Source organism: Peromyscus maniculatus, chromosome 9 (genome assembly GCF_049852395.1).
Source record: "Peromyscus maniculatus bairdii isolate BWxNUB_F1_BW_parent chromosome 9, HU_Pman_BW_mat_3.1, whole genome shotgun sequence".
NCBI lineage: Eukaryota > Metazoa > Chordata > Mammalia > Rodentia > Cricetidae > Peromyscus > Peromyscus maniculatus.
In genome coordinates, this window is record NC_134860.1 from 53,947,816 (window position 1) to 53,975,075 (window position 27,260).

A 27,260-nucleotide genomic window follows, 5' to 3' on the forward strand; every position below is an offset into this window, starting at 1 on the left:
GCTGGCCTGGAACTCACAGAGATCTGTCTGCCTCTGCCTCCCAAGTGCTGGAATTAAAGGCATGCGCCATCACTGCCTGGCTTGTGTTTCCTTCTTATCTACAAAATTCTTTTCTTTCGAATAACATTCTCCACTGGAGGAATCAGGGAAGACGATATAGAGCTCTCCAGAAGTCCACCGTTGCTCAAAGCTGGATTAGAACATCACATCCCTGCAACGCCAAAGAATCTGGGGAGTGTGTCTATCTATATACCAGATAGATACCCCAGCGAGTCTACCCAGCCCTCAAGAGTTGGGACTCGCGTTGTGTTCCTGGTCCACAGTAGAAAAACCCTAGAGTTCAAATTTTGCCCTTTTGGACCGCAGGAAGAAGGGAGGACAGGCAGGAGGGAGCTGAAAGAGAAGCACGTGTGAGCGGCATTGTGGAGCACAGAGCTATCCATCCACCAGTGTCATCAAGGTAGCACCCAAAGCCTGGGCTCTGCACACCCTCAGCTGCTACCCCACCCCACCCCCAGGAGTCCTGACCTAACATTCCTAAAGCCGCTGCACCTGCCCCAGGTCCCCTTATCCTCTCTCCTTCCAATATCGTTTCAAAACTGCAAAATTTTATTTCTTTTCTGGGTCTTTACAAAATAGTTCAGCTACTCCTTAAAGTCTTTGGCAGTTAGTCCAGGCTGCTCCGAAGCCTCACTTACCTATGTAAATCCATTCTAGAATTGGTATTTATTGCCAGGTCACACTTGCTGCTAGGAACTGCAACCCCCAACCCCTCCCCCGTTCACATACTTTTATAAATTCCTTTATTGGTAAGAAAACTGCATTTTTAAAAGAAAGTGGGTGTGGATTTTCACAAAAGCTCCCCAGGGCGTGGGTGCGCCCCTGGGCTTCCAGGAGCCCTGGATCGGACAGACAGACAAGAGCTCGAGGTGCACACGGGGGCTGCACGCACCTGGCGCGTGCCACTGCTGTTGCGCCACTGGCTGAGAGAGGTTGCCAGACACGCCCTAAGGGAGACCCCAAGTCCCCCAGCCAGGTATAAAGAGGGGCCGCCACCTTAGAACCTCAGATCTTTAGCCACCAATCCCACCCCGCCCAGGCCTGCGTACCCTCGGGTTTCATACCCCAGGGGCGTCCCTGGTCGCACCCTCGGGTTTCATACCCCAGGGGCGTCCCCGGTCGAGTGAGCTGAGTCGCCCCAGGTACGTGGGCGGAGCACGCCGCATTTAAGGCGCACGCCACCTCCTCCGGACAGCGGCTGGCTTCGGCCGCGGAGGTGCATGCAGAGTCCGGGTCGGCGTTTGCCTCTTCAACGCCAACATCGCCGCGGTCACCTCTCAGGAACCAGGGTCTGCACACCGCCGCGGCCGCGGCCACCGCCACCACCAGATCGGGATTGTCTGCGCATCACACATCACAAGCCTGGCGTGCCACTAAAAAACCGCGCGTCTTAACCCCAGCCCGGCTCACCACAGCAGCAGCACACCTGCATCCCGTGCCCTCACATCCATCTGCTAGAGTGTTGGACTACCAGCCACAGAATGCGCCGGGTGCGTGCAGCCTCCACGTCTAGTGGGGACCTTAGGAGACCATCGGGAAGCGCTGGGAAAAGAAAAAGAAATGCTGGGTCTCAGGACAATAGGGGGTGGGCAATCTTAACACTGGACTCACTTCCAGTCGCCAAGAATATATATGGCAAATTAGGGCTGGCAGTGTATAGACGTTAGTATAGATGTGCAGGAAGGGTCCCCAGGGTTGCCAAGCCAGCCACACAGCACCTGCTCTGAAAGCTCCTGTTTGGAGATGGACCACTAGGCTTCTGTCGGATGCAAGGTGGTCTGAAAAGCCACGCTTACAAGTGAGCCTGCTTGGAACTCCACCCCTTCCTTAAGAAAAAAAGATGGCATATCTGGTGTGACCCATGGACCAAGGTGCTAGAGAAACTGGACCCCAGAGAAGGGGTCCTTGACAAGACGCTTCCAGGGCTGTGCCAACCAAGCCTCGTGTCTCCAGAGAGAGGATGGGAAATATTTTTGGAAGGGGAGGAGGGAGACGCTTCCTCTCCAGGTGGGGAGGAGGGGGCCGGCACTCTTCTGGGCATCTCCTCACTCTGGAGGAGCAACTTTGCAACTCCTCAAGAAAGCCTCTCTGGGGGCTAATATTGCACCTCTGCTTCTCTTCCAGAAAACACCAAAAATTTATTCTGTGGAGCTCAATGGAACTAAAGATGTCAATCAGATCGACCAGAGAGACGACACGAAGTTCAAGGGGGCGAAGGACAAGGACTCGGAACCCAATAAGAGTCATGAGAAAGAGGAGCTGAAGAAAGAACTTGATCTGGTCAGTCCCCAGAAGGTGGAAGGGTCTGGTGCCCCCTCCCCTGAGAGCCTGTCTCTGTAGCTTCCCTCTGGTAAGGAAGAATCACCTCGGCCTTGCTAGCTTGGAATACCCTGGAAGGATTCCAACCTCCTTGTTTGTTTGTTGTTGCTATGAGTGTGATAACATCTTTCCTGGTTCTGTCCTGTCCTCCTGCGTCCCTCTGTCACCACTCCTTGTCACTCAGTCATCTCGCCTCGTTGCCAGATTCCTGCGTTCTGGTTGGAGGCTGTCCCAGATAGGACAGGGAGTTAAAGCATCCGTTGTATGCCCAAGAGGCAGAAACCATCCCTCTCCTTTCCAGCGGCTTCCATGAGATATAAATAACCCTGTGTCAATCTCCCAAAGAGGGAAAACGGCTCCAGGGGTAGAAAAGCCGGGCCTGGCCGGCCTCAGTCTAAGACCTTCTCTAGGACAGAGCTGTAACTGGGCACAAACAAGCTAGCTCCATGGAAACTACCCCGCCCCCATGTAAAATGGGAAATAGTTTGCAAGGTCTGGGAGGGGGAAATGAGCCACATTTTTAAAGTAAGTTTCTCTGAAGGAAGGACTTTGGGTCGTCTTTAATGAACAGCCGCCCTGGGTGTGAAATGGAAGATATCCTTTTGGGCAGGCTAAAGGGAGTTTGAGATTCTGCTGGATTATCCCTGCAGTCCATGGGCAGACCTCAAAACCTGGGCTATGGCTGGACTGATGCAACCAGCTTGTTCAGGCTAGGTTGCCAATTGTTCAGTACTCAGAAACTTGGCATAGTGAGGTCCTCATGAGGAGTCAACAAATACTACAAATCAGAGCTGTTTAACTTGCCTGGGGAGCTTGTTAAACATCTAACAGTGCACTGTTAGGCTGTTGTGTGCCTGCATCCTGGTAGACAGCTCACAAGATGGACTGACCTAAGTTTAAATCTCAATGTGACTGACGTTCATTTTCCTATTTTCACTCATCTTTAACCCCAGCACTTAGAAGGCTAGGGTGAGGGGTTTGTGAGTTCAAGGCCAGACAGGGCTACATTCTGAGACCTGATTAAAGGGGTAGGGGGTGGTGAGTAATGCCTATCTGTTAGGGTTGTGGAGAGGATTAAGTGAGATAGGTCAGGTCAAAGAGCAGTACTAGATAATACACAAAAAGAATTATTATGTCCTGTGTGTCTCTAGTGTCTAAGACATACCTGTTTTCCCTTGAGATTGCTACTCATAGAATAGAGTATACCTCTATTCTCTAATAAGCCTTCTCACTTTTTAGTTATCTATATTGACCTATCTACATTTTATTTTCATTGCAAGTCCTCCTTCTACTTCTTCAAGCTTCTCACAACAGTCCTGCAGTTTGTGTCATGATGCGTGGATGCCTTTGAACCTTGATCTCTGTGGCAAGTGAGAGCCTTGGAACTAATCTTTCTGAATGAAGAGCCCATGCTACTCTGGTTCTTCTGAATGAAAACCCTGTGCTACTCTGATTCTTCTGAATGAGGAGCCTGGGCTACTCTAATTCTCCCGAATGAAAAGCCTGGGCTACTCTAATTCTCCTGAATGAAGAGCCCATATTACTCCAATCCTTAGGAGCACAGCCTCACTCTTCCTCTCTCCCTGCTTTCATCCCCTGTGTACTTGGGGTTTGCTTACCACCTTCAGCCAGTCTTAGCATCCAGGTCTAAGTGAAGTATCCAACTAGCTCAAAGCTACAAGATGAGGAAGGATGGCAGGGCTTGCATGTGCTGGAGGTCAGAGTGTGGCAAGTAGGCATTGTGTTGCTCATAAAAACCAAGGGCAGTGCCTGAGCGTCAATGGCAAGTGCAGTGTGTACTCACGGGGGAGGGGGGGCACTCAGGACAAGGGTCTCCTGCACCAGTACCCCTCCTCACTGCACAGACTCCTCTGCTTCCCACCAACCTCCCTGGCCCTTTCTTTTCTCAGGGCTACTGCCAGCGTTCAAAGTGGGTCAGATGTTGGGGTGGAGTCTTTTAGAATGATGCCATTCACTCCCTTTCCTTTTGTGAATTTCAGGATGACCACAGACTCAGTAATACAGAATTGGAACAGAAATATGGTACAAACATCATTCGGGTAAGTCGTCAGGGGACCGAAGGTCTGGGGGAACAAGCGTCTTGACTGTACAAGGAGGAATGCTGGTGTGCTCAGGCGGTGGGTGACCTGGGGCCACACCTGTGAAACTACCCATTTTCTGAACAACTGGATCCTGAGACAAGCCCACTCAGCCCGCTGGAGCTGGCGTGTCTGACCCAAGGCTCCAGCCAGGCTTTTTCACTGAGCTGGATGCCCAGGCAAGATAGCTAGGGAGCTATGATCCCCAGAATGATACAGACCTTCCTCAAGGTCATGGCCACAAGTTGCTTTCTGAAGTAAAATGGTGCATGGGGCTCTTTTTATTGGAGGCCGGAGAGGCGAATGTTAGAATGTAAGGACCTAAATTCTCCATCTCAGAGCCCAAGGGACCAGAGCACACTGGTATATCCTCCGTACTTTACAAATTCCTCACTACACAGTATTGATTCCTTCTATGGATTCAAATTCAAATTCAATTTCAAAAGTTTAAGCCTCCTTTTTTAAAAGCTTTTTTTTATTTTTATTTTATATGTCTAAGTGTTTTGGCTGCATGTGCATGTAAGTCACCACATGCATGCAATACCTGCAGAGGCCAGGAGAGGGCATTAGGTCCCAGGAACTGTTACAGATGTTTGTGCATCACCGTATGGGTGCTGAGAATCATCAAGACCAGGTCCTCTGCAAGAGCAACAAGTGCTTTTAACTACTGAACTATCTCTCTAGCCCAAGTCTGAACCTCTTGACAGAAAAATGAATATTCCTTTGTTCAAAAGAAAAAAAATGTGGTTCACACTGGGCTGGCAGTGAGAGTATGTAGATAATCCTATGGTTGACAGCCTCTGTGAGTGCCGAAGGCTGGCCACACCGTTAGAAATCTCTGGAACTGCCTTGTAAGTTTTCAACGGTCACCGAGAAAAGGGCTTCTGGAAAAAGAGAGGCAGGATGAAGGGCTGTGATGAGTTAGTTGCTCAGAACCCAGTTATACAACCAACATTTGAGTCACTACCAAGCAAAAGCATGAAATCCCAGAGCAGACTTAAAAACAAACAAAACAGAGATACTGCCTCTAGCTTACACATGATTAGGAAGAAAAGATATGCACAAGGTATTGTCTGTGACAGAGAGTTTGTGTGGGGTGTGGTGGCACATGTGTGTATTAAAGCACTCAGGCCGAGGCAGGAGGATGGCAAGTTCAAGACCAGTATGGGCTATATTATGAGTGTCACAAAATAAAAAGTAAGAAGAGGTTTATATAGCTAAGACATAGAAGACTTTCCTAGCTCTGGGTGCAAACCCCAGCACACCATCCAAAATAAGAAATGTTTATTGGAGACATGTTTAACCTGATTTAAATATTTTGTAATGTATACAAATTGACTATCACATGGTACCCCAGTAATAAAAGCAAAAGTAATCTTTGTCTTTAAAAAAAAAAAAAGGTGGGATTTGGGAGAACAAGGCCCTGGGCAGTGATGGACACAAGCTGCAGAAACATGAAGACTAACTGTTTCTATGTGTGTTTTGCTTGGCTTTTTCAGGGTCTCTCCAGTATCAAGGCTGCAGAGCTCCTGGCTCGGGACGGGCCCAATGCCCTCACCCCTCCCAAGCAAACTCCAGAGATCATCAAGTTCCTCAAGCAGATGGTGGGGGGCTTCTCCATCCTTTTGTGGATAGGTGCTATCTTGTGCTGGATCGCATATGTGATCCAGTATGTCAACAATTCTGCATCCCTCGACAGTGTAAGCCACCATCCTGGTCTCATGGTTACAAGGGGGAGCAGTTAGTAAGTGAGGCTATTGGTGGGCACAGTGCTAGGCTAATGCTAGGGTTCCACCACCCACCAGGCAGTGATGAATATGGGGAATCAGGAATTCCCCCCGCTGTGAAATGAGTGATATTTCTTTCTCTGACGATACAAGCATGAATTTTAGAATACAGACAAAGCATCTAGTCTGTAATGAGTTATTTTTGGAACTCTCTTTCCTCAAAGCTAATCTCTCTCCTTTTCCCATGGAGGGCAGCTATACCTGCTCACACCACAGAATTAAACTGGCTGATACCAGTTTTCTAAGAGAAAGAAACCAGCTGCCAAAAGCTAGGTGCTGTATGAGGTCATTAATGTTAAATACCATATCTGGCAATGATGTTAAATACCTATCTGGCACATCTTTGGAGGGCGCATCCATGGTCCTCAGGCTGGGCACAGAAGCAAAAAGTGACTGATTGCCAAGGAACATGAGTGACTAGAAATGTTCTAGATTTCAGATTGGGGTGGGGGTTTGAATGTGTGTCTATGTGAAACAAGATATCTTAACGTTAGCACAAAATTTGTTTCCTTCATATATACCTCATCTTCTTTACCTGAAGGTAATTCTTGGCAATCCTCTTAGCATCTCTGTACCTGTGACTAGTCCCATGAGATCAGGCAGAAATTTTCCACTTTGGTGTCCCATTGGTAGTCAGACTAGACTTTCAGATCAGGAGTTGTTGAGTTAGAGGTCACTACCCCCTATCTGTTTCTCTGACTGCTGCTTCTCCTCCCCACCCAGGTCTACTTGGGTGCCATACTTATCCTGGTCGTTATTTTAACGGGGATTTTTGCTTATTACCAAGAAGCCAAAAGCACCAACATCATGGCCAGCTTTAGTAAGATGATCCCCCAGGTGAGTAGAAGCCACTCGGCTCTGGTCTCTTCTTGAGTTCTGGGTAACAAGGCAGCCCTGGCCCCATTCCATGCTGTCTGGCATATCTTGGGCAAATTACCTCGTGTCTCTGAATCCTAGTTCATCATAGGGTTGAGGTGGACGGGAGGGCTAAAGTGAGATCAGAGAAAATGCTGGGTCTAGGGAAAAAGCAGGACAGAACATTAGTCATTGCACAACGTGTTCTGAACCATTTTGGACAGCCACTCAAATGGCTCTAGAATATTCCTTACTGACAGTCAAGGAGATCCATCCAGTCTACTCTATTTGTGACTATTTTTTGCTTTCTGAGCTTGTTGCCCTAATGCTCCTGTGGGGACCAAGTGCCCCTTTCTCCTTCCAGGAATCCTTGTGTCTATAGCTAGGAAACCTCCTTGGCCCCAAATGAAAGAACAGAAGAGATGCCTCTTGCAGCACCCGAAAGAAGTAGGGCACTCCCTCATTAAAGTTCCCCTATCTCAGGAGCTAGAGAGATGGGTCAATGGTTAAGAGCAATGACTGCTCTTCCAGAGGACCCAGGTTCAATCCTCAGCACCCACGTGGCAGCTCACAACTGTCTGTAACTGTCTGGGACCCGACACTCATGGCAAAACACCAATAAACATAAAATAAAAATAAGTTCTTCATCTCAGCAGGAGTCCAGCTCTTTGGCTGGATGTCACCTGTCCGGCCATCCGGGTAGGGAGGCCCACCACCATCATCTCCCTTGGTCATATTCAATGGTAGACTTCTGGTTCCAAGTACAGACCTCAAGAAAAAAGTAGTTCTCAGGATCTTGACACCCCATGTGAAGCAGTCTTCAATTTTAAGCTCACCACCAGCTAGGAGTCCCAAGCCTGCCCTCCCCCCGCCCCACACACACACTGGAGTTTCATAGGTACAGACAGTGGCGAGGCCAGTGTGCTCCCCAGAGGCTTAGATGTCTGCCATGGCTTCCTTCCACAGCAAGCTCTTGTCATCCGAGATTCAGAAAAGAAGATCATTCCTGCGGAGCAGCTGGTGGTGGGGGACGTTGTGGAGATTAAAGGAGGGGACCAGATCCCCGCAGACATCAGACTGGTGTCTTCCCAAGGGTGCAAAGTGAGTATCCAGGAGCACCTTCCTGGAGGAGCCCTGCTGAGAGAGAGCAGGCTCTCTCTCCCTATTAAGGAAAAAGTAAGCGTGAAAGTAGCTAATTCATTTTGGATTACTTTTGAACTTTCTTTCAGGTAGATAATTCCTCTCTCACTGGGGAATCGGAGCCCCAGGCTCGTTCAACTGAGTATACCCATGAAAACCCCTTGGAAACAAAGAACATAGGCTTCTATTCCACAACGTGCCTGGAAGGTAAGGCCAGCTGGCTCTCAAGGGTGCATGCCTCACCTCTGTATCAGCTCTCCCTCCTGGGCCCGAGGTTTGTGTCTCTCCAGCGTCTTGCCGTAAAGCTCTCCCAGAAGAAATTCTGAGTGGAGGGGACCAGAGAACCAATGCTAGCCTTTGAGTTGCCATGCGCGGGCTCACTGCGCTGGCCACCAGAGACGGCCAGGAGCAGGAAGCCTGGAGTCAAATCTCTTCTTTCCCTTGTAGGCACGGCGACTGGCATTGTCATCAACACGGGCGACCGCACCATCATTGGTCGCATAGCCTCCTTGGCCTCCGGTGTTGGAAGTGAGAAAACACCCATCGCCATTGAGATCGAGCACTTTGTCCATATCGTGGCAGGGGTGGCCGTCTCCATTGGCATCATTTTCTTCATCATCGCCGTGTGCATGAAGTACTATGTCCTCGATGCCATCATCTTCCTCATTAGCATCATTGTGGCCAATGTACCTGAAGGCCTCCTGGCCACTGTCACTGTGAGTTTGTGCAACTGTTAGCTAGCCTGCACCCCCACGTCTCGGCACCAACCACTGCGGCTGCAGAACCACACCTCTGCCCATCCCACCCGAGACTACCGCGGGATGTTCTGAATAGACTGTTTCATAGAGTGGTTGACCAAAAAAGAATTGTGATGTTTCTAACATCCGGACGCACTGTCCTTGAAACTTGAAGTTTTCAGGAGGTCTAGCTTACTTCACACAGGCTGGTTGGCTCACTCCCTTAATATCTAGAGAAGGCAAACTTTTAAACCCCATTTATAGAATTTCTGGAAGCAATGCATTCCTCTGGCTTATTTTCTAAGATTCCCTTTCTCCACCCCTTCTTATTATGAAGGAGTTAACCCTTCCTCACCTAACCTTGAACTTAGCCATGGTTCTTCTCTTTTTACCCAGGTCCATCTAATTCAGTCCTCAGACAAAAGCTCCCTCCTCCCCAGCCTGCTGGGGAAGCCCAGGGGGTGGGAAAAAGGGTTCCTAGGCTAGTTATTTAACACATGAGCTGTGGCCGAGTGCGATCCAGGCCAAAGGCAGGAGAAGAATGGTTTTGAGTTCCAGGTCTCACTCCCTGTTTTGTTGTTCTGTTTTGTGGTTCTGAAGATTGAACCAGCACCTCATGAATGCTAGGCAAGTAATTTACCACATCCAGCGGTTTAGAGCACTCTTTTGAGTTGCGTGAGTTTCAGCCATAGCTACACGGCCTGTCTTTGCTGCCCGAGGACTTCCTGAGCATTTTCTTCAAAAAATAGAGAGACAAAGAAAGTGTCCTGCATGTAATCTTTTTTAAGATTATGGTCAATAGGACTTCAGGTGGCTTTCAACTCACTAATCCAGACTTCTTATAGCTGTAATACCACCTCTGGCCTAACCGTATCCTAGCTCTCTCCTAAAAGTCCCAGATAACCTGAGTTCAAAATGATTGTCCCCAAAGTCTCTTTCTCCCCCTCTTGCCAGGTCACCCTGTCACTGACAGCGAAACGGATGGCTAAGAAGAACTGCCTGGTGAAGAACCTGGAGGCGGTGGAGACCCTGGGCTCCACCTCCATCATCTGTTCAGACAAGACCGGGACCCTGACCCAGAACAGGATGACTGTGGCTCACCTGTGGTTTGACAATCAGATCTTTGTGGCTGATACAAGCGAAAACCAGACAAGTGAGTTTCGTGGAGCATTCTAGCCCAAGGACAAGGACCAAGCAAAAGGGCTGACTGAGTCTCTGGTCTTAAGTGAAGGGTGTGACTCGGGCATGGCAGGCCCAGCACCCACACTAACCACTGTTCTTTCTGTGTTCTAGAACAAGCCTTTGACCAAAGCTCTGGAACCTGGGCTTCTTTGTCCAAGATAATAGCACTGTGTAACCGAGCAGAGTTCAGGCCGGGTCAGGAGAGTGTCCCCATCATGAAGGTAAAGCTGCTGCCATCCTTGGTCTTATATCACGGGCAGCATGAGGTCACTCTGTGTGTTCTACCTGGCTGCTTGATTTAGTCTCTCCAACTGTGTAGCATTTGCTCTGGGAAGAGCAAATCTGACTCCTGAGATGAGCAGAAGGTCTTCTCCACTCCATCAATCACTGAGAAATGACAAGGATGCTTTCCCGAAATCCAAATTCCATCTCATTCCTAGAAGACAGAGGTGGCCATAATCCAAGTTCCTCAATACATAAATGCTATTTGCTGAAGCATAAAATTCAACTGGATGGAAACAAAGGGTCTGATCTTACATAGCACATTCTCCTCTTGACTAGAATATGAAATGTTAAGTAGTTCTGGAACACTGAATGAAAAAGACACTCCTTAGTTCCTTCCCTCCCTCTCTCCCTCCCTCCCTCCCCTTCCTCTCTTCCTCTTCTCCCCTGAAGCTGACTGTGTCCCCCTGGGAATGTCTGCCCCGGTGGCCTCTCAGCAGCCTGTCCGTGTCCCTGTCCACCTGTGCCCAGCTGACTCCAGTCAACAGGCTGTCACAACGTTTCTGTCGACAGAGTCACTCTACTTGTCTTTGGGCCAAAGGGTTGGGGAATTATCTCGATTTTCTTCTGTCCTCCCATTCTTGGTTACACACACACACACACACACACACACACACACACACACACACACACCCCTTCACGACTCTATCATCACTAGTTCCTTGCATCTAAATTGCTGAGCCGCCCCTCACTGACCTCCCTGCTTTTATCCCTCCCCTCCATCTTTTTCATTTGCCCTCAATTTTCCTTAAACGCTGACTGATTTTACCTTCACCAAGCTTTGCTCAATTTGTGTGTGTGTGTGTGTGTGTGTGTGTGTGTGTGAGAGAGAGAGAGAGAGAGAGAGAGAGAGAGAGAGAGAGAGAGAGAGAGAAACCCTGTTTTCTGCTGCTTGAATCTTGACCACAGACTGCTTTTCAGGAACCTCCATATCTTACCATAACACCTGTACTTCCGCTCCAGGCAATCTGCTTTCTAGAAGGCTTTTCCCCCCCTATTCACCTAGGCCACAGCTCAGGAAGCCCCCATCCCCCCAACTGAGCTCCCCAGCTCAGACTTCCCTAGTGCCTGTAGGTGGCACCATTGGTCTGTGTTCTTACCATGGTCCTGGCTCAGTCACCGAGAATCTCTTCAACTGGTGATAAGCTTAGTCAACCCATGTTGGTTGGTGTGCTAAAGGCAGGTTGGTTCATCAGAAACAGTCTCAAAAGAACTAGGTGATGTGCTGTAAACATTTATCTCTTTGGATTCCCAGAGAATTGTGGTCGGAGATGCCTCAGAAACTGCTCTTCTAAAATTCTCAGAGGTTGTTTTGGGCGATGTGATGGAAATTAGAAAAAGAAACCACAAAGTAGCCGAAATTCCTTTTAATTCTACCAACAAATTTCAGGTGAGTTTTCCCTCACAACTGGCAGTGTTTGCCACTAGGACAAAGCCATAGTACACACACACACACACACACACACACACACACACACACACACACACTGTCTGTTAATCTGTGTGCCGACCATGCCTGATTTCAAAAGACCTTGGAGGGGTGGGAGGGATGGGCATGAGCATCTGGATAGCTCAGGTCACGTTTGCCAGTGCTGCCATTGTGGTCATCCTCATCCTTGTCCTTGTTGTCGTCGTCATCATCGTCGTCATCCTCCTCCTCTCCCTCCTCCTCCTTCTCCTCCTCCTTCTTCCTCCTCTTTTTTTAATGACCAAGAAAAGACATAAAGCCAACCTTGCCATTCCTGAAGTAGGGGCGAAAAAAAGACAAAGAGCTTCTTAGGGTCTGCCATTCCTAAGAATAGTCCATGTGTCCTACATGCATGTTGAGAGAGAGAGAGAGAGAGAGAGAGAGAGAGAGAGAGAGAGAGAGAGAGAGAGAGAGAGAGAGAGAGGAGAGAGAGAGAGAGGAGAGAGAGAGAGAGAGAGAACTGTATACTATGTATACAGAACTCGGTATATATAGCACGGATATCATATTAGGAGTGTAAGTCATCTAGAGGTTCTTTAAGGATTATGGGAAAATGTGCCTAGGTCTTGTGTAAACACTGCATCCTGTAATAGAATGTGTATGAGCAACATCTTAGTTTTTAATATTCTTGGGCCCTGGAGCCAATCTCCTAAGGACATGAGAACCAATTATATAAAGACACTTTATTTACTTTATCTAATCTATCCCTTATAACTGATCTATGGGGTAGAACCAGAGAATCCAAATTTATAGGGTAGGACTAGAACCCTTAGAATGGGTTGAGATCACAGTCTCACAGTGTCTAAGCGAACCTACCAGTTTTGACAGTTGCTAGAATCTACAGAGTCTACTGCACAGATGCAGAAATGTCAAGCATGCCACATGAAGACAGCTTACCTGAGACTGCCCTTGAAGAAGACAAATCCTTCTGAGAACCAGCCAAATGTTTTTTTTTTTTTTAAGTTAGTGTTTTATTCCCACTCCATATACCATTGCTAGGGACCTCCTTTCTACTCATTGCTCAGGAAGAACATGGCCATCATTGCTTAGGTGCCTTGAATCACTACATCAATGGATAGTAATTAATCATATCTATCCTCTTGATAGATAAGTTGTCTTCGCAGTGCCCTGCTGCAGGTAGGATTTTCTACAGAATTGCATGCTGAGAGTGAGGGGTGTAGCTTGAGCTTTAAGTAATAAAAAAGTGTGGTCATGCTAAGTGGTGTCATCATTGTATGACCATGACAAGTGCCACCACACTTGACTCTAGAGCTTCTCTTTGTGGTGCTGGAGATTGAACCATGGTGGGGGTCTCACGTGTGTTAGACAAGCTCTGCCCTGCTGTTCGGAAAAGGAAGGTGATGATGGCAATCAACAGGAAGCTTTTTGGTTTGAGTTAGTTAGATTGGGTTCGGTTGAGTTTGGGTTGGTTAATTGATTGACTTGATGTCTTTTCTTGGTCACTAAAAAAAGGAAACTGGCAAACCTATTTTCTATTTTTTAAATCATATTCATTTCTAATAACTCAGAATCTATCAACTACTGATTTCAAATCAACGGTTAATCCCAAAGTTGTGGCAATTTTCTTTATATCTTATTTTCTCCAAAAATATTTCAAAGGTTTACTGTCTTTGAGCATCTGATTCAATGGTAGAGCACTTGCCTTGCATTTACAAAGTTTTGAGCTTAATTTCCAACACTACACACACACACACACACACACACACACACACACACACACACACATGCCTCTCTGAAACTATTTTGTGTGCTGAGGTAGGGGTGTGTGTGTGTGTGTGTGTGTGTGTGTGTGTGTGTCTGTCTGTCTGTCTGTCTGTCTGTCTGTCTGTCTGTCTGTCTCTGGGTGGTGCCTGCATAATGTGCAGACTTAGCCATCTGATCATTATATGTGATGATCTATATATATTTTATTGGGATGATTATCTTAACAAGATGATTCTAGAAGCAGAGTTGCTGGATCAAGAATATTTGTGTAAAATTGTGAACTCTGCTGCATCGCTGGCTCCTAAAGACTGCTTGTAATGCCTTCTTCTTGGAATTTCCACCGTTTTCCCTTATGTCCAGATAGTAACACTAGATTCACCCTGAGACAGAGAGGCACAGGAATTCCTGCTGGCCTTGGCAGCTCAGCATCTGCAAGTGGCTGCTTATGGCCAGGGAGATGTCTCAGTCAGCAAAGCACTTGCCTGGCAAACATAAGGACCTGAGTCTGATCTACAGAACTCACGTACAAAAGCTGGGTCGGGGAGGCAGGGACAGGCAAATCTCTGGAATTTACTGGCCAACCATTCTGGCCAATTGGTGAACTCCAAGCCAATAGAGACCCTTGAAAAACAAGGTGGATGGCACCTGGGAATAACACCCAAGTTGTCCTCTAGCTTTTACATATTTCCCACACACACAAACATGCATTTGCATATGAATGTCATACACACATAGATATGTACACCTGAACACACATGTGCACCCAGACATATACATACAAGTGCACATACGAAAGATGGCTGCTCACCATTGGGAAGGAGAAGCAAGACAAGGACTCTCACAATACCTCTGTCCAAGGTTGTTCAGCCTGAGGGGTGCATCTGGTCTCCTTAAAGAGCCTTAAAGGGCCAGTGTCTGTTTGAAATACAAGCTTTACCTAGTGTGGATTCCAGCTCAGCATGCCCCTCTGGCCACCCAAATCTAGATGTTATCTTTTTAATTAGTTACAAATGCCAAAGGATAGGCCATGCTTGGGGGTGCCATGGTTCTTCCTCTTCTTTTACTCTCTGAGGACAAATTGATGTTCCCCCCACCCATCCTGTTGCTAATTATCTATGGTAAAGATGCCATATCTAACCTGCCCAATCCATGCCCTCCCAGCTCTCCATACATGAGACAGAGGATCCTAATGACAAACGCTTCCTCATGGTGATGAAGGGGGCTCCCGAGAGAATCTTAGAGAAGTGCAGCACCATCATGATCAACGGCCAGGAGCAGCCACTGGACAAGAGCTCTGCTGACGCCTTCCACACAGCCTACATGGAGCTGGGAGGCCTGGGCGAGCGTGTGTTGGGTGAGTGTAGTAGAACAGCTGGGGTCGTCTCCTGAGAGTCATGAAGAAGTCCCAGTAGCCAGCAGAGTAGCCATGGCACCATATGGATCATAGAAAGAAGAATATGAGGGGCTGGAGTGTGCCTAACATGTGTGAGGTCCTGGGTTCGATCCCCAGCACTGAAAAAGAGAAAAATACAGAAACAAGGGAGAAACCTGGAAGGGATTGCGGCATGTTTACACTGGGGAGGATGGGCTTCATTCCAGACACGGTCGGGGACCTGAGAGAAGAAGTCACATTTTAAATTGGGCCTTGAGTTGCAGTATTGGAATGGAAGGAGGAAAGTGTCCACGTGAGAGAACCGCAAAGGCTAAGAGGAAGAAGAGAGGGATGAGAGTTATGCATATGGTGGAGCAAGTGGTCCATGCAGCGCTGCAGGATGAGGGAGACGGAGCAGGTGCAGGAAGCAGGATCGGGGAGATAAGCTGAGGCCACGATGTAGAGTCCTTAAATCCGTGCCGAAGAGCTGGTGTCTTGTCTCACCGTTAGGGGAAGTGCTGAAAGGTTGGCCACGAGGGTGAGCTGGTCACAGTTACAGCCAGGGTTGGTTAAGGACCATCCTGGCTGGAGGCAGTGAGAGGAGAGACCCTGCGCTCATCCAGAGGTGGCAGCTTTCGTTTCACAAAACAAGAGAGGGGTAGGTATTTGATATAAGCAAGGTGGTGGGCGTATGAAGGTCACGTGATGGGACTCTGTGAGGCAGCTGGTTAGACTCAGCAACTCCCTAGAAGGGAATGGGGACTTTGAAATGATTACTGACCTCATTTTACGAGTAGGGAAAAGGTGATTAAGGACCTGAGACAGGGGATATTAGAGGTGGAAGGAACTTTAGAAATTCCACCACTGAAGTGGTGTGATGAGGCAGTGTGTTCCACTGGCAGAATCATGAGTTGGCTGCATGGCACCTATTCAGAACTACAGAACCGTGAATTCACAGCCACTGTTGATGATAAGATTCGTTAAATGCCCTGAGAGTGCTTGCCACTTGACTGGGAATCTGTGGAATGTGTGTTTCCACAGGCTATTTGAGTTAGTACAGAAGATAAAATGCACAGATGAGATGCTAATGATTTAAACATACCCTGCGTAACCCACAGCACCAAGCAATCTTTTCAGCAAAAGATTGGCCCCCATCTGACTAAGTCACTCTAGGGACCTCCTGTTTGACCTCTTGGCCTGCTTACTGAAATGTGGGAAGCAGTGAGCCGTGGTGATGATTATTTGATGTAAAAACTGATGGAAGTCATGTGATCTGGGAGTTCTATCAGACACAGGAATGCCTTTGACCTCAGCCCCAGAGATTGATAGCTCAGAGAAAAGGATGGTTCTACCCGGTTACTCTTGGACTAATCTTACTTAGGACTGAATTTTCTACCCTCCCCAGAGACCCAGAGTTAGTCCTTCCCATGTGCTTGCTTATTCTCCTGAAATGGTTTCCTCGCTCCAGCCTTCTTTCCCTGGAAAGTACCCATGCTCTGTTCTGCCTCTCTCAGGGGCTGAAGTGCAGCTCTATGCTATGGTCCATGCCATGTTTTATGTCTCCAGCTGTTAGTTCCCACTACTACACAGAGACATCTTCAGAAGTAAGGCATGTCCCCCTGTACTTATCTTAGTTGTTATTCTCTAGACCATAGCATGGAACACCTGACAAGCACGCAGGACATAACTTTTGAGTGGAATTAGATGAAGCATGTCTTTATTTAAAAATATGCATTATGGCCAGGTAGTGGAGGCACATGCCTTTAATATCAGCACTTGGGAGGCAGGTGAATCTCTGTGAGTTCGAGGCCAGCCTGGTCTACAGAGCAAGATCCAGGACAGGCACCAAAACTACACAGAGACCCTGTCTCAAAAAACAAAAACAAACAAAAAAAAAAACATGCATTATGGAATTGAAGGGATTAAACAATTGTTGGTACATGCTAGATATTGGTAAAATAGTAAAGGACTGAACATGTATCATCATGTCATCTTTTTCCTGCTTTGGGGTCAGACCTAGTTCCTTGCACATGCTAAGCATGTCCTCCACCACCAAGCCACACAACAACCCCTCAACTCTTCATCCTCTGTCATACTTTATCCTGGTTTTACTAACTCCAAAGTGCTTGCCACTTTCAGGTTTCTGTCACCTCTACCTGCCAGCAGATGAATTTCCCCAAACCTACACATTTGATGTAGACAACATAAACTTTCCCACTTCCAACCTCTGCTTTGTGGGGCTTCTGTCCATGATCGATCCCCCTCGGTCCACCGTCCCGGATGCAGTTACCAAATGTCGGAGTGCAGGGATCAAGGTGAGTGTCATTTTCCTCTCTATATGTTATATCCCTGGCTAAGAAAAATTGTCATAGGAGATCGGCAGTCTTTAGTTCTCTTCGGGTGAACATTGTAATTCCCGATTTGGACCTCTTCCTTCACTCTGCTAAAATTTTGGTAACTGTCCTCAAAAAGCAAGACAATGTCTGTGTGGGATGAACCAACCCAGTACCTACAGTGAGAACTTGCTGGTGCCATGAATTGCACGTTATATTGTCCTAGACTATGATAGATAATAAAGGGTTTTAGTACTTTATTTTCCATAATCCATTTGTCTTCATGATATGGAAGCTAAATGTGATTATATTACTGTGATAGCAGCACAAGACTGTCTCTAGGAGACACCTATAGGCCCTTTTATGAAGGAAATTATAATAAAGGGGAAGGCTTCCTCTGGCATCAGGGGGTTTATGGAAGAAGTCTGGGCAAAGGTGGGGTGGTCCACACAGGACCACCGCATCCTTCAGAAACAGTGCTGTCTGAGATGCAGAATTGCCCACGAACAAAATCACAGCACTCTCTAGGTCCTTTGAGAGCAGGCGGTATCTTAGTAAATATTGACCCACAATCCCAATTTAGCCAGTAAAGCCATTACTCACGCGTTTCTGCGGTCTGTGTCCTAGGTTATTATGGTTACAGGAGATCATCCTATCACGGCCAAAGCCATTGCCAAAAGCGTGGGAATCATATCCGCCAACAATGAGACCGTGGAAGACATTGCAAAACGCCGAGGTATCCCTGTGGAGCAAGTCAACAAAAGGTAACCAAGAACCAATGGAGCAGAAGGTCAAGTTCTTACCCATGAGGGCCTGTTGACGTTAAAGAGTTTTGCTAGTGGGAACAAATTACCCTTTTGACTAACACTCTCTCAGGGTAGAGCTATGTTGGCTTGATTTATAGTTTACATTCATTTGTTCACTGAAAATTTTATTGAGCAACCATTCCTGCCAAGCACTGCACTGATACCCTTGTCTGGTATTCCAAAATTCAATGAAGTAAAGTTGGGTGTAGCTTAACAATAGGCTATGCCTTATATAAAAGGTAATTTTATTGTTGGTGAATTTCCAAGAGTGTGTCTAGAGAAAGCAAGATAGTGAGGACTGGAGAGATGGCTCAGCGACTAATAGCACTGGCTGTTCTTCCAGAGGACCTGGGTTCAATTCCCAGCACCCACATGGCAGCTCACAACTGCCTGTAACTCTAGTTCCAGGGGATCTGACACCTTCACACCAATGCACATAAAATAAAGTTAAATAAATTAAATATATATATATGTATGTATGTATTTGAGCGGTGGTGGCAGATGCCTTTAATCCCAGCACTTGGGAGGCAGAGCCAGGTGGATCTCTGTGAGTTCAAGGCCAGCTTGGTCTACAGAGTGAGATCCAGGACAAAAAAAAAAACCTACAAATTTTAAAGGGGCTGGAGAGGTGGCTCAGGGGTTAAAGAACACTGCCTGCTCTTCCAGAGGTCCTGAGTTCAATTCCCAGCAACCACATGGTGGCTCATAACCATCTGTAATGAGATCTGGTGCCCTCTTCTAGCCTGCAGTCATACATGCAGGCAGAACACTGTATACATAATAAATAAATAAATAAATCTTAAAAAAAAAAAAAAGAAATTAAGATAGCATCACCAGGCAAGATGTTCTTATGGATCCTGTGTCATTGTACAGCACAGGACAGCAGATCTGGAAACTTCGTGCCCAATTTAGAAGAGAAAAACAAAGAGCAGATGAAATTATTTGCTACTGACCCAGTTGTAGAATTAAGGATGTTGAGAATCCTGGTTTCATGCATACCACCCCTTGACAGTGAGCATCTTTGGCATTTATTTGCATATTCAATTGACTTCATAATGTGTAGTTCTACTAATCAAGGGAGAAAGGAAAGAACAATGACCCGGATTACCATAATATTATTATTACCTAATAATTATTTATTTTACCTAATATTAAATATTAATACCTAATATTATTTATTTATTATTAGATAATAAATTATTACCAAGTAGGGTACAACAGTGACAGCCTCTGGGCACAGCGACAATTGCCTGTAACCGAGACTTGCCATCACTCTTTTGTATAAATCAAAAACTCTGCAAAAACAGGATGGGGTTAGTTTATTTGACATTTTCATGCCAGTCACCACACTGACCAGGAGTGAAATGGATTATTTATTTAGTTAGTTAGTTTGTTTACTTTGTCAAACCTAGACTAGTGCTCTATCACAAGGCCACAACACATCCCCAGCACAAGTGCACACTTTTTGTCAATATTTTTTATTTATCTGCTTCGTCAGCTCTGGCTCCATAGTCACCTACGTAATCACACATTGAGGCAGCTATAAGAAGGAAGGAAATCTGTTTCCTTCTTAGCTTGCCTTGATATACTTTTTAAAGATACATTTTTATTAATTCTTTGAGAATTTTATACATGCATACAATGTATTTTGAACATATTTGCTCCCTCCTCCTCCCCTAACTCCTTCCAGATCCACCCTACATCCTCTTTCATCTTCTTTTCCTTTAATGTTGAGTCCAATTTGTGCTGCCCGTATATTCATGATAGTTTAGACTAGCAATTAGAAAGACCTTGAACCAAGAGCTAGAATTCCAGCACTTGGTATCAACAGGAAGAACAAATGTGAAAGACTGAAAACTTACAAGACATAAAGAATAAGGCATGCAATATTTTGTGCCTACGGTATTTAAGCTGAGATTTGAAGGCTGAAATGTGAAGTATTGGCCAAGGGAAGTTCAAGTGAGAAATGCCCGTTCCTGTAAAAGGAGACCTGCATAGATAGACCTTAAGGCAGTGGAAGTATTAGTGTCTCAGAAGCCAAGGACTCCAGTCGGTGGGAGGGGAGAACCCAAGAAGACTCAAAGTTCAACAGCTCAAGCTGTGTTTGACCTTGCTAGCCACACTTGACCTTGAAGGCTGGACTTGGCCTTATTGGCAAACCAAGTTAGTGATCCTAGAGTCTGCTCAGGGAATTGCAGAAAGTACCTGAAGAGCTCATCTGAGGAGTAGTAGCCCATTCATATCTGCATAATCAAGAGTTTCCAGAGCAATAGTCCTCAACCTGGGGGTCGAAACCCCTTCAGGGCTTGACCGACCCTTTCACGATGGTCACCTAAGACCACAGGAAAACACAGATATTTACACTATGATTCATAACAGTAGCAAAATTACAGTTATGAAGTAGCAACAAAAATAATTTTATGGTTGGGGGACCACCACAACATGAAGAACTGTATTGGGTCGCAGCATGAGGAAGGTTGAGAACCACTCCCCAAGAGCCTTATTTCTATAGTCAGTCAGTAACGGTTATGCTCAAAGACTTCAGTCAACTCTTCTCCCAACATAGCACACTGCAAACAGTGAGCTTCTGTAAACCCAAAACAACAAAGAGGTGTCTTACATATGTGTATCATCATATGGGAGTCCAGGGACCGGAACATAAGAACAGGGTTTGTGTGTTTGTTTTGTGCTGCTGGTGATCAGACTCAGGGTTTAGTGACTATTTCAGCAAGCTTTTTAATCTCTGAGTTCTACACTCATCCCAAACAGCCAATTTTCTACTCTTCCTGTGTAGCCAAGTATTGCCCCAGGAAGCACTATTTCTCACCCATTTCTATAAGGAAAGGGCTAGTTGACATTTTATTCCCATTGTCATAGGACAACGGGAAATGGTCTCCTGTTTTAGCCTCACCTAATACCTTGGAACAGAAACCATGTACAGAACTGGGTTTCAACACAAAAGCTGCCCTTTGGCTTCATCCAGTTTCTTCTGGCCTTTCTAGAGAAGCTAAAGCCGCTGTGGTGACTGGCATGGAACTGAAGGACATGACCCCAGAACAACTAGATGAGCTTTTAATCAACTACCAAGAAATCGTATTTGCTCGGACATCGCCCCAGCAGAAGTTGATCATCGTGGAGGGCTGTCAGAGGCAGGTGGGTCAACAGCAGCTCCCAGATGTCTGCGAAGAGCTGGCTATCCACTGGGAAACGTGGAGCAGATATGAGGAGGACTGATGTTCTATTAACCCTTGAGACCATCCCACAGCCATACAGTCTCTGACTTTCTTTATCACAAGAACACGGGCTCTGGTGGAGAAGCCACGCAAGCACTTGCCACTGTGGTAGGGTGTAGATAGAGATTTCCTAAATGGAAATATATATATAACAAAGGAAACGAGACATAAGAAATGGTCATTCCTTGGTAGCTATGAGGAAGTAGTTCCTGGAACTCCAAGTACAAAACACACCGTTGCTCAAGTTGCATTTATATTTTAACTAATATTTGTACAGAAAGTACTCACATCCCATGTATTTTAAATCATCTCCAGATGATTCATAATACCTAATATAATGTCAATGTTGCATAAACACCTTATAGTCCATATTGTTTGGGGGAAATACTGTCAAGAAAATCTGTGCATGTTCACTATAGAGGCAATTTCCTTTTTTCAATATTCTCTCTCTCTCTCTCTCTCTCTCTCTCTCTCTCTCTCTCTCTCTCTCTCTCTCTCTCTCTCTCTCTCTCTCTCTGCTTTTGTTTATTGAGTCAAGGTTCCCCTGTGTATACCAGGCTGGCTTCAAACTCACAACTTTTCTCAACTTTTCATGTACTGCAAGTATATGCTACCATAGCCAGTTTTGTTTTGTTTTCCAAAATTTTCCTAAATTTGGGTAGTTGAAGTCTGTATGTTCAGAACCCATCAATATGTAAGCCTGACTCTACAAAACACCTCTTTTTGTTTGGAAATATGCACTGGAGTTTTGTTTTAATTTCTTAATTTGCACATGTCTGTGTCAGAGCTTCTTATCCTGGCTTCCAAGATTGGCCATCTTTCTCTTTCCTTCCCATTTTGGCTTCTCCATTTTGGCTCTGGTAGTTCCCCAGCCTCAAGACAAGAGGGGTAGGGGAGCACTTTCTGGTGGACCCACGGTCCCTTCCCCTGCCTCACTCCTGTTTCCTCACTGGCTCCCCACAGGATGCAGTTGTGGCTGTGACAGGAGATGGAGTGAACGACTCTCCGGCCCTCAAGAAGGCAGACATCGGGATTGCTATGGGAATAGCGGGCTCTGACGCTGCTAAAAATGCAGCGGACATGGTCTTGCTGGATGACAACTTTGCATCCATAGTCACGGGGGTGGAGGAAGGTGAGTGGGGTGTCTTCCTGACAGCCAGGTTTCCCCGGGGGACTAGAAGCAAATCCTATAAAGAGACACATCTTCCCTAGGTCGCCTGATCTTTGACAACCTGAAGAAGACCATTGCCTACACCCTGACCAAGAACATTGCTGAGCTCTGTCCCTTTTTGATCTACATCGTTGCTGGGCTCCCCCTGCCCATTGGCACCATTACTATTCTATTCATCGACTTGGGCACAGACATTGTAAGTGGTACTAAAAGATCTGATAGTAACTCCGGGGAGAGAAAGGTCATACCTGTTGCCTCCAAGAGTCACATGATGGACAAAGTCAGTGCTTCTCATGTCTGTACCATGGGGCCATTTCTCCATCTTTAATGAGCTCCCAGGTGACACTTATTCTGCTGGTCCACAGACCATGCTTCCCAGCAATGGACTAGAGATACCTGCCAAGTGTTTGGAGATGAAAATCATTTCATTCCAGAATAAGATTTTTAAGATAAGAATCAGTGCTGGGAGTATAGCTCGGTGGACTTGAGCTCCAGTACTGATTTTTTTTTTCCTTTAAAAGACATGGTTTTGGCTCTCTCCAAGAATATGCCATCAACAGTTTCAATTCCTATGGTTTGGAGAAGCAATCACACATTAATGCTCTGGGGAAGAGGTAGTACCTTAAGGTGATAGCCCACAGTCACCCCATAATAAGTTAGAAAACTGTAAACCAGACGTGCCTCACTAAACACACAATGAAATATGGGCTTGGCTTTTGCTATTGTTTGGTTGGGGCTCTTGCAGGGATCTTTTGTGTGTGTTTGGCATTTTCAGGGTTTTGTTGTTATTTCCAACCATCACTCATTTAAGATTCCCCCTTTTCCAGCCTGTATCCATTTAAACAAAGGTCCATGAAAGCCCTCATATGAAAGCCTGGCTTACCCAGGATAAGGAGGAAAAAAAGCAACAGAGAGCAAGCCAAAGTCACAGTACAAAAGTGGCCTTGACCATGGCCTTGGTCTCCACTTTTGTATAGCACCTAGGTCTGGTTCCTGCTTTATGAAGAAAACAAAATATTTTTGTCTTTGAGGGGGGAACTGAGATACCCTTCTTAAACAGAATGCATCCATATTCCAGTATTTCAATCCCTTCTACGTTTGCTCATTTTCTCATCCGGCAGTGATTCTCCAAGTGTGGGCCAGTTTTGAAATACAAATTCCCTAGCCTAGCCTATACCTCCCAAATTGGGAAGTCTGGGTGTGGGGATAGGGGTCTGTCTTTGAAGGGATTTCTTAGTGATAGGACCTGTGAGAGCAGTACTGTTCTATCACATTGTTTTGTGATCTAGATGCATGCAAAGGGGAAGGATGATGTTTTATCTTATAATGAGCTCTATTTATAATTGCCAGGACCATGGGGATTTTAAAAAGCAGACTTACTTCTTTTTTTTTTTTCCTTTCTTTTTCTTAACCCAGGGCCTCACTTATACTTCTAGTAAGCACCGTGATGCCACTGACCTCACCCTCAGCCCAAAACACAGCCTGATTTTTAAAGCTGGGGGCTTGTAAATCCCATATAGACAATGCACCTTTGTGATCTGCACCCTGGATGCACCTACACTCCCCATCTCCACCACCCGATTACTCCCACCTCTGGCCCACCCTTGCTTGCTATCACTCTCCTTCCAGGGTTTGGTTTCATGGGGTCTTTCCTTCTCTAGATTCCCTCCATTGCCTTGGCCTATGAGAAAGCTGAAAGTGACATTATGAATAGGAAGCCTCGCCACAAGAAGAAGGACAGACTGGTGAACAGGCAGCTGGCCATCTACTCTTACCTGCACATTGGTATGAGGAGGGAGTGTCATTGCTGGTCATGCCCCTGCCCATGACTCATTATCCAAGAGCCCTCCCAAATAGCGAATCCCAGTCCTAGGCAGGGGCGCGGTCGGCTCTCTGGGCCCCGTCCAGCACTCACATCTGAATCTCTGGCTCTCTCAGGTCTCATGCAAGCCCTGGGAGCTTTCCTCGTGTATTTTACTGTCTATGCACAGCAGGGCTTTTGGCCCACCTCTCTCATCAACCTGAGGGTAGCATGGGAAACAGATGATATAAATGACTTGGAAGACAGCTACGGACAGGAATGGGTGAGTCAAGAGTTCTTCAACTGGTCCTTCTCTCTTCTCACTGCCCTCCCATCCTGTCGTAGAACCCCTACTTTCCTGAACAGTCTTGATGAGACAGACTTGGACGCTACTCGGTTAACATCTGCAAGGCCCCCCAGTGACCATGATTTGGCTTTGGGGAAGCCTTGTCTCTCAAACTCACTTTTTGCATTAGTTCTGGAGTTGGTGAGGAAGTGTAACCAATCCAACCCCCACAATGGGATGATATAAGTTAGTGTCTTCCCCTTGCCATCTGTTCAGAGAGAATTTCTTTCTCAACACAAGGAGACAGTCTACACTTAATCTGGGTGAAGTGGAGAAAGAGGGGTCAGATTTCAGTTTTCCTCCAGGGGGTCTCATGGTCTCATCCATCTCTACCTCTTGGCAGACAAGGTATCAGAGAAAATACCTAGAATATACAGGCTACACAGCTTTCTTCGTGGCCATCATGGTCCAACAAATTGCAGATCTAATCATCAGGAAAACCCGGAGGAATTCCATCTTCCAGCAAGGACTCTTCAGGTACCTCCATGCTTGACCTCAGGGTAATGAGCCTGTCATGTGGGGATAACAAGGGTCTACAGAGTCTCAGGACCCTCTAACAGCCCACTGTGATGCATGAGGTGTTGACTTGGCCTGTAGCATGGTCTGCTGGGTGCATGGCCACAGACATGTGGAAATTCCTCATCTGTTTGCTTCTCTGTGTTTTCCAGAAATAAAGTCATCTGGGTGGGGATCGCCTCACAGATCATTGTGGCACTGATCCTCTCCTATGGTCTCGGGAGTGTAACAGCCCTGAGTTTTACCATGCTCAGGTGAGTTGACCTACAGTGAGCGCTACACAGAAAGCCAGCTTCTATTCTGACTATCACAACCTGAACAAACACAAGGGTTCCCACCGGATCTTCCTCCGATCTTCTAAAAGAGATTAAATGGGCCCCAAGCTATGGACACCCATCCATTGACCATCCATTGACCTTCCTATTTCCCAAAGGCATTTTCCAGGCCTAACTGGAACACCACCAATTTCATTTAACAGGTTTCCTTAAAGGCCAGTGCTGATTTTAGCAGTCCCATCTTGGGTTAAGGAGGGGGCGTGGCAGGCCTGTGTTGTGTGATGTAGTATATTTGCTATTTCTATCGAGGCAGGAACATTTGAGAGAAAGTCCTTGCCCCTGCCTCCACTATTGGCCTGGGTCTGGGCTATCTCTTTGGACCAGCCAGGGCTCATGTTCCTCCCTTTGTTTCCAGGGTTCAGTACTGGTTTGTGGCTGTACCCCATGCCATTTTGATTTGGGTGTACGATGAGATGAGAAAACTCTTCATCAGGCTCTACCCTGGAAGTGAGTAATGAGATAAGTGAATTTAGATTTTTGTTTTGCTGAGCTGGAAACCAGACCAGCTGTGCAAGGCCAGCACCTGGCCGATGAAGTATACCCCAAGCCCAGAAATAGGATCGCGAATGCTTGGGCGCCACCTCCCGCAGGCTGGCTCTCTCTGACTCACCCTTCTCTACCTCCACAGGCTGGTGGGATAAGAACATGTATTACTGAGGCCATGTCCCTCACAGGCCTCCCAGCGGTGTCTCAGAGATGGTCTTCTTCATGTCTGGCTACTCCCTAGGAGATCGCTGCACAATGTGAACACTATCAAACCCCATACAAGAGGGACTTTCCTAGAGAAAACTGTATGAAGCATACTTACGTTTCGTATTTAAAGCTGAGATTTAACTGTTTATATAGAATTTTCATTGCTACGTGTGCCTTCTTATTTTAAATTATGTGAAATTCAGAGAGCAGCACGGAGAAGAATATATGTATATAAAACTCACTGTGTTAAATAACTTTGTATGTTCAAGCTGTGTGCTGGGTCTACCTTAAGCTAGGATATGATTCCTCAGGTTTCTCTTTTTGTTTTTGTTTTGTTGTTTTGAGACAGGGTTTCTCTGTCCTGTAACTCACTATGCAGATCAGGCTGGTCTTGAACTCAGAGATCTATCTGCCGCTGCTTCCTGAGTGCTGAGATTAAAGGCATGTACCACAACTGCCCTGCTTAGGCCTTGCTTTCTTACCCTCATAGAGGCCTAACAAACCCCCTTAAATCTACCCAACAAACTTTTTGTTTGATGGAATTTAATATCAGCAGAGAGTACCTGTGACTTAAATATTTATTTCTAGTAAAACATTGCCAAGCACTCGCCAGTGATCATTTTATGTCAGTCATGTTTTGTGTTGTAACTGTTAGTTGTATTTATGTGTGACATGTATAATGATGTTGACAGACCCAATGAGGCCCTGTTTTTAAGTAAAGATGTTTTATAAAGCCAAGTGTCATTGTGGTATTATAATTTGAGGGTGTTTCCAGAATGCAGCACACAGGACACAAGAAGATGAAATGTGATTTCCATTTTGATTTGGATTTGTTGTTATTCTTTGCATTTGGTGAGTTGGGTGGGTGGTATTTATCACACCAATCAAGAATAAGATCACTACCACAGTTTAAAGCCAAATTTGAAGCAAACTTTAATTAAATACTGGCCAGGTAGATGGGCTCTGGCCAAGTCCATCTCTGCTTTCCCAGAAAAAAAAA

The 27,260-nt window shown here is 46.2% G+C and overlaps 1 protein-coding gene across 1 annotated transcript; it reads left to right on the top strand.

Moving 5' to 3' along the window:
* The first annotated feature begins 1,249 nt into the window (after positions 1 to 1,249).
* Positions 1,250 to 26,998, top strand: Atp12a (ATPase H+/K+ transporting non-gastric alpha2 subunit). Its single transcript, XM_006993470.4, has 23 exons — positions 1,250 to 1,550; positions 2,185 to 2,340; positions 4,380 to 4,439; positions 5,978 to 6,178; positions 6,989 to 7,102; positions 8,087 to 8,221; positions 8,350 to 8,467; positions 8,708 to 8,976; positions 9,952 to 10,150; positions 10,291 to 10,400; positions 11,717 to 11,851; positions 14,816 to 15,008; positions 17,166 to 17,341; positions 17,987 to 18,123; positions 21,168 to 21,318; positions 22,362 to 22,530; positions 22,611 to 22,765; positions 24,231 to 24,354; positions 24,508 to 24,653; positions 25,060 to 25,193; positions 25,385 to 25,486; positions 25,923 to 26,014; positions 26,196 to 26,998. The coding sequence occupies exons 1-23, from the start codon at positions 1,542 to 1,544 to the stop codon at positions 26,222 to 26,224; spliced, it is 3,114 nt and encodes a 1,037-aa protein (XP_006993532.1). The 5' UTR covers positions 1,250 to 1,541; the 3' UTR covers positions 26,225 to 26,998.
* Positions 26,999 to 27,260: the final 262 nt, after the last annotated feature.

Coding starts and splice junctions, on each gene's coding strand:
- Atp12a (XM_006993470.4), top strand. Junction 11,852..14,815: donor ATTCTACCAACAAATTTCAG/GTGAGTTTTCCC, acceptor ATGCCCTCCCAG/CTCTCCATACATGAGACAGA. Junction 25,487..25,922: donor CTGAGTTTTACCATGCTCAG/GTGAGTTGACCT, acceptor CTTTGTTTCCAG/GGTTCAGTACTGGTTTGTGG.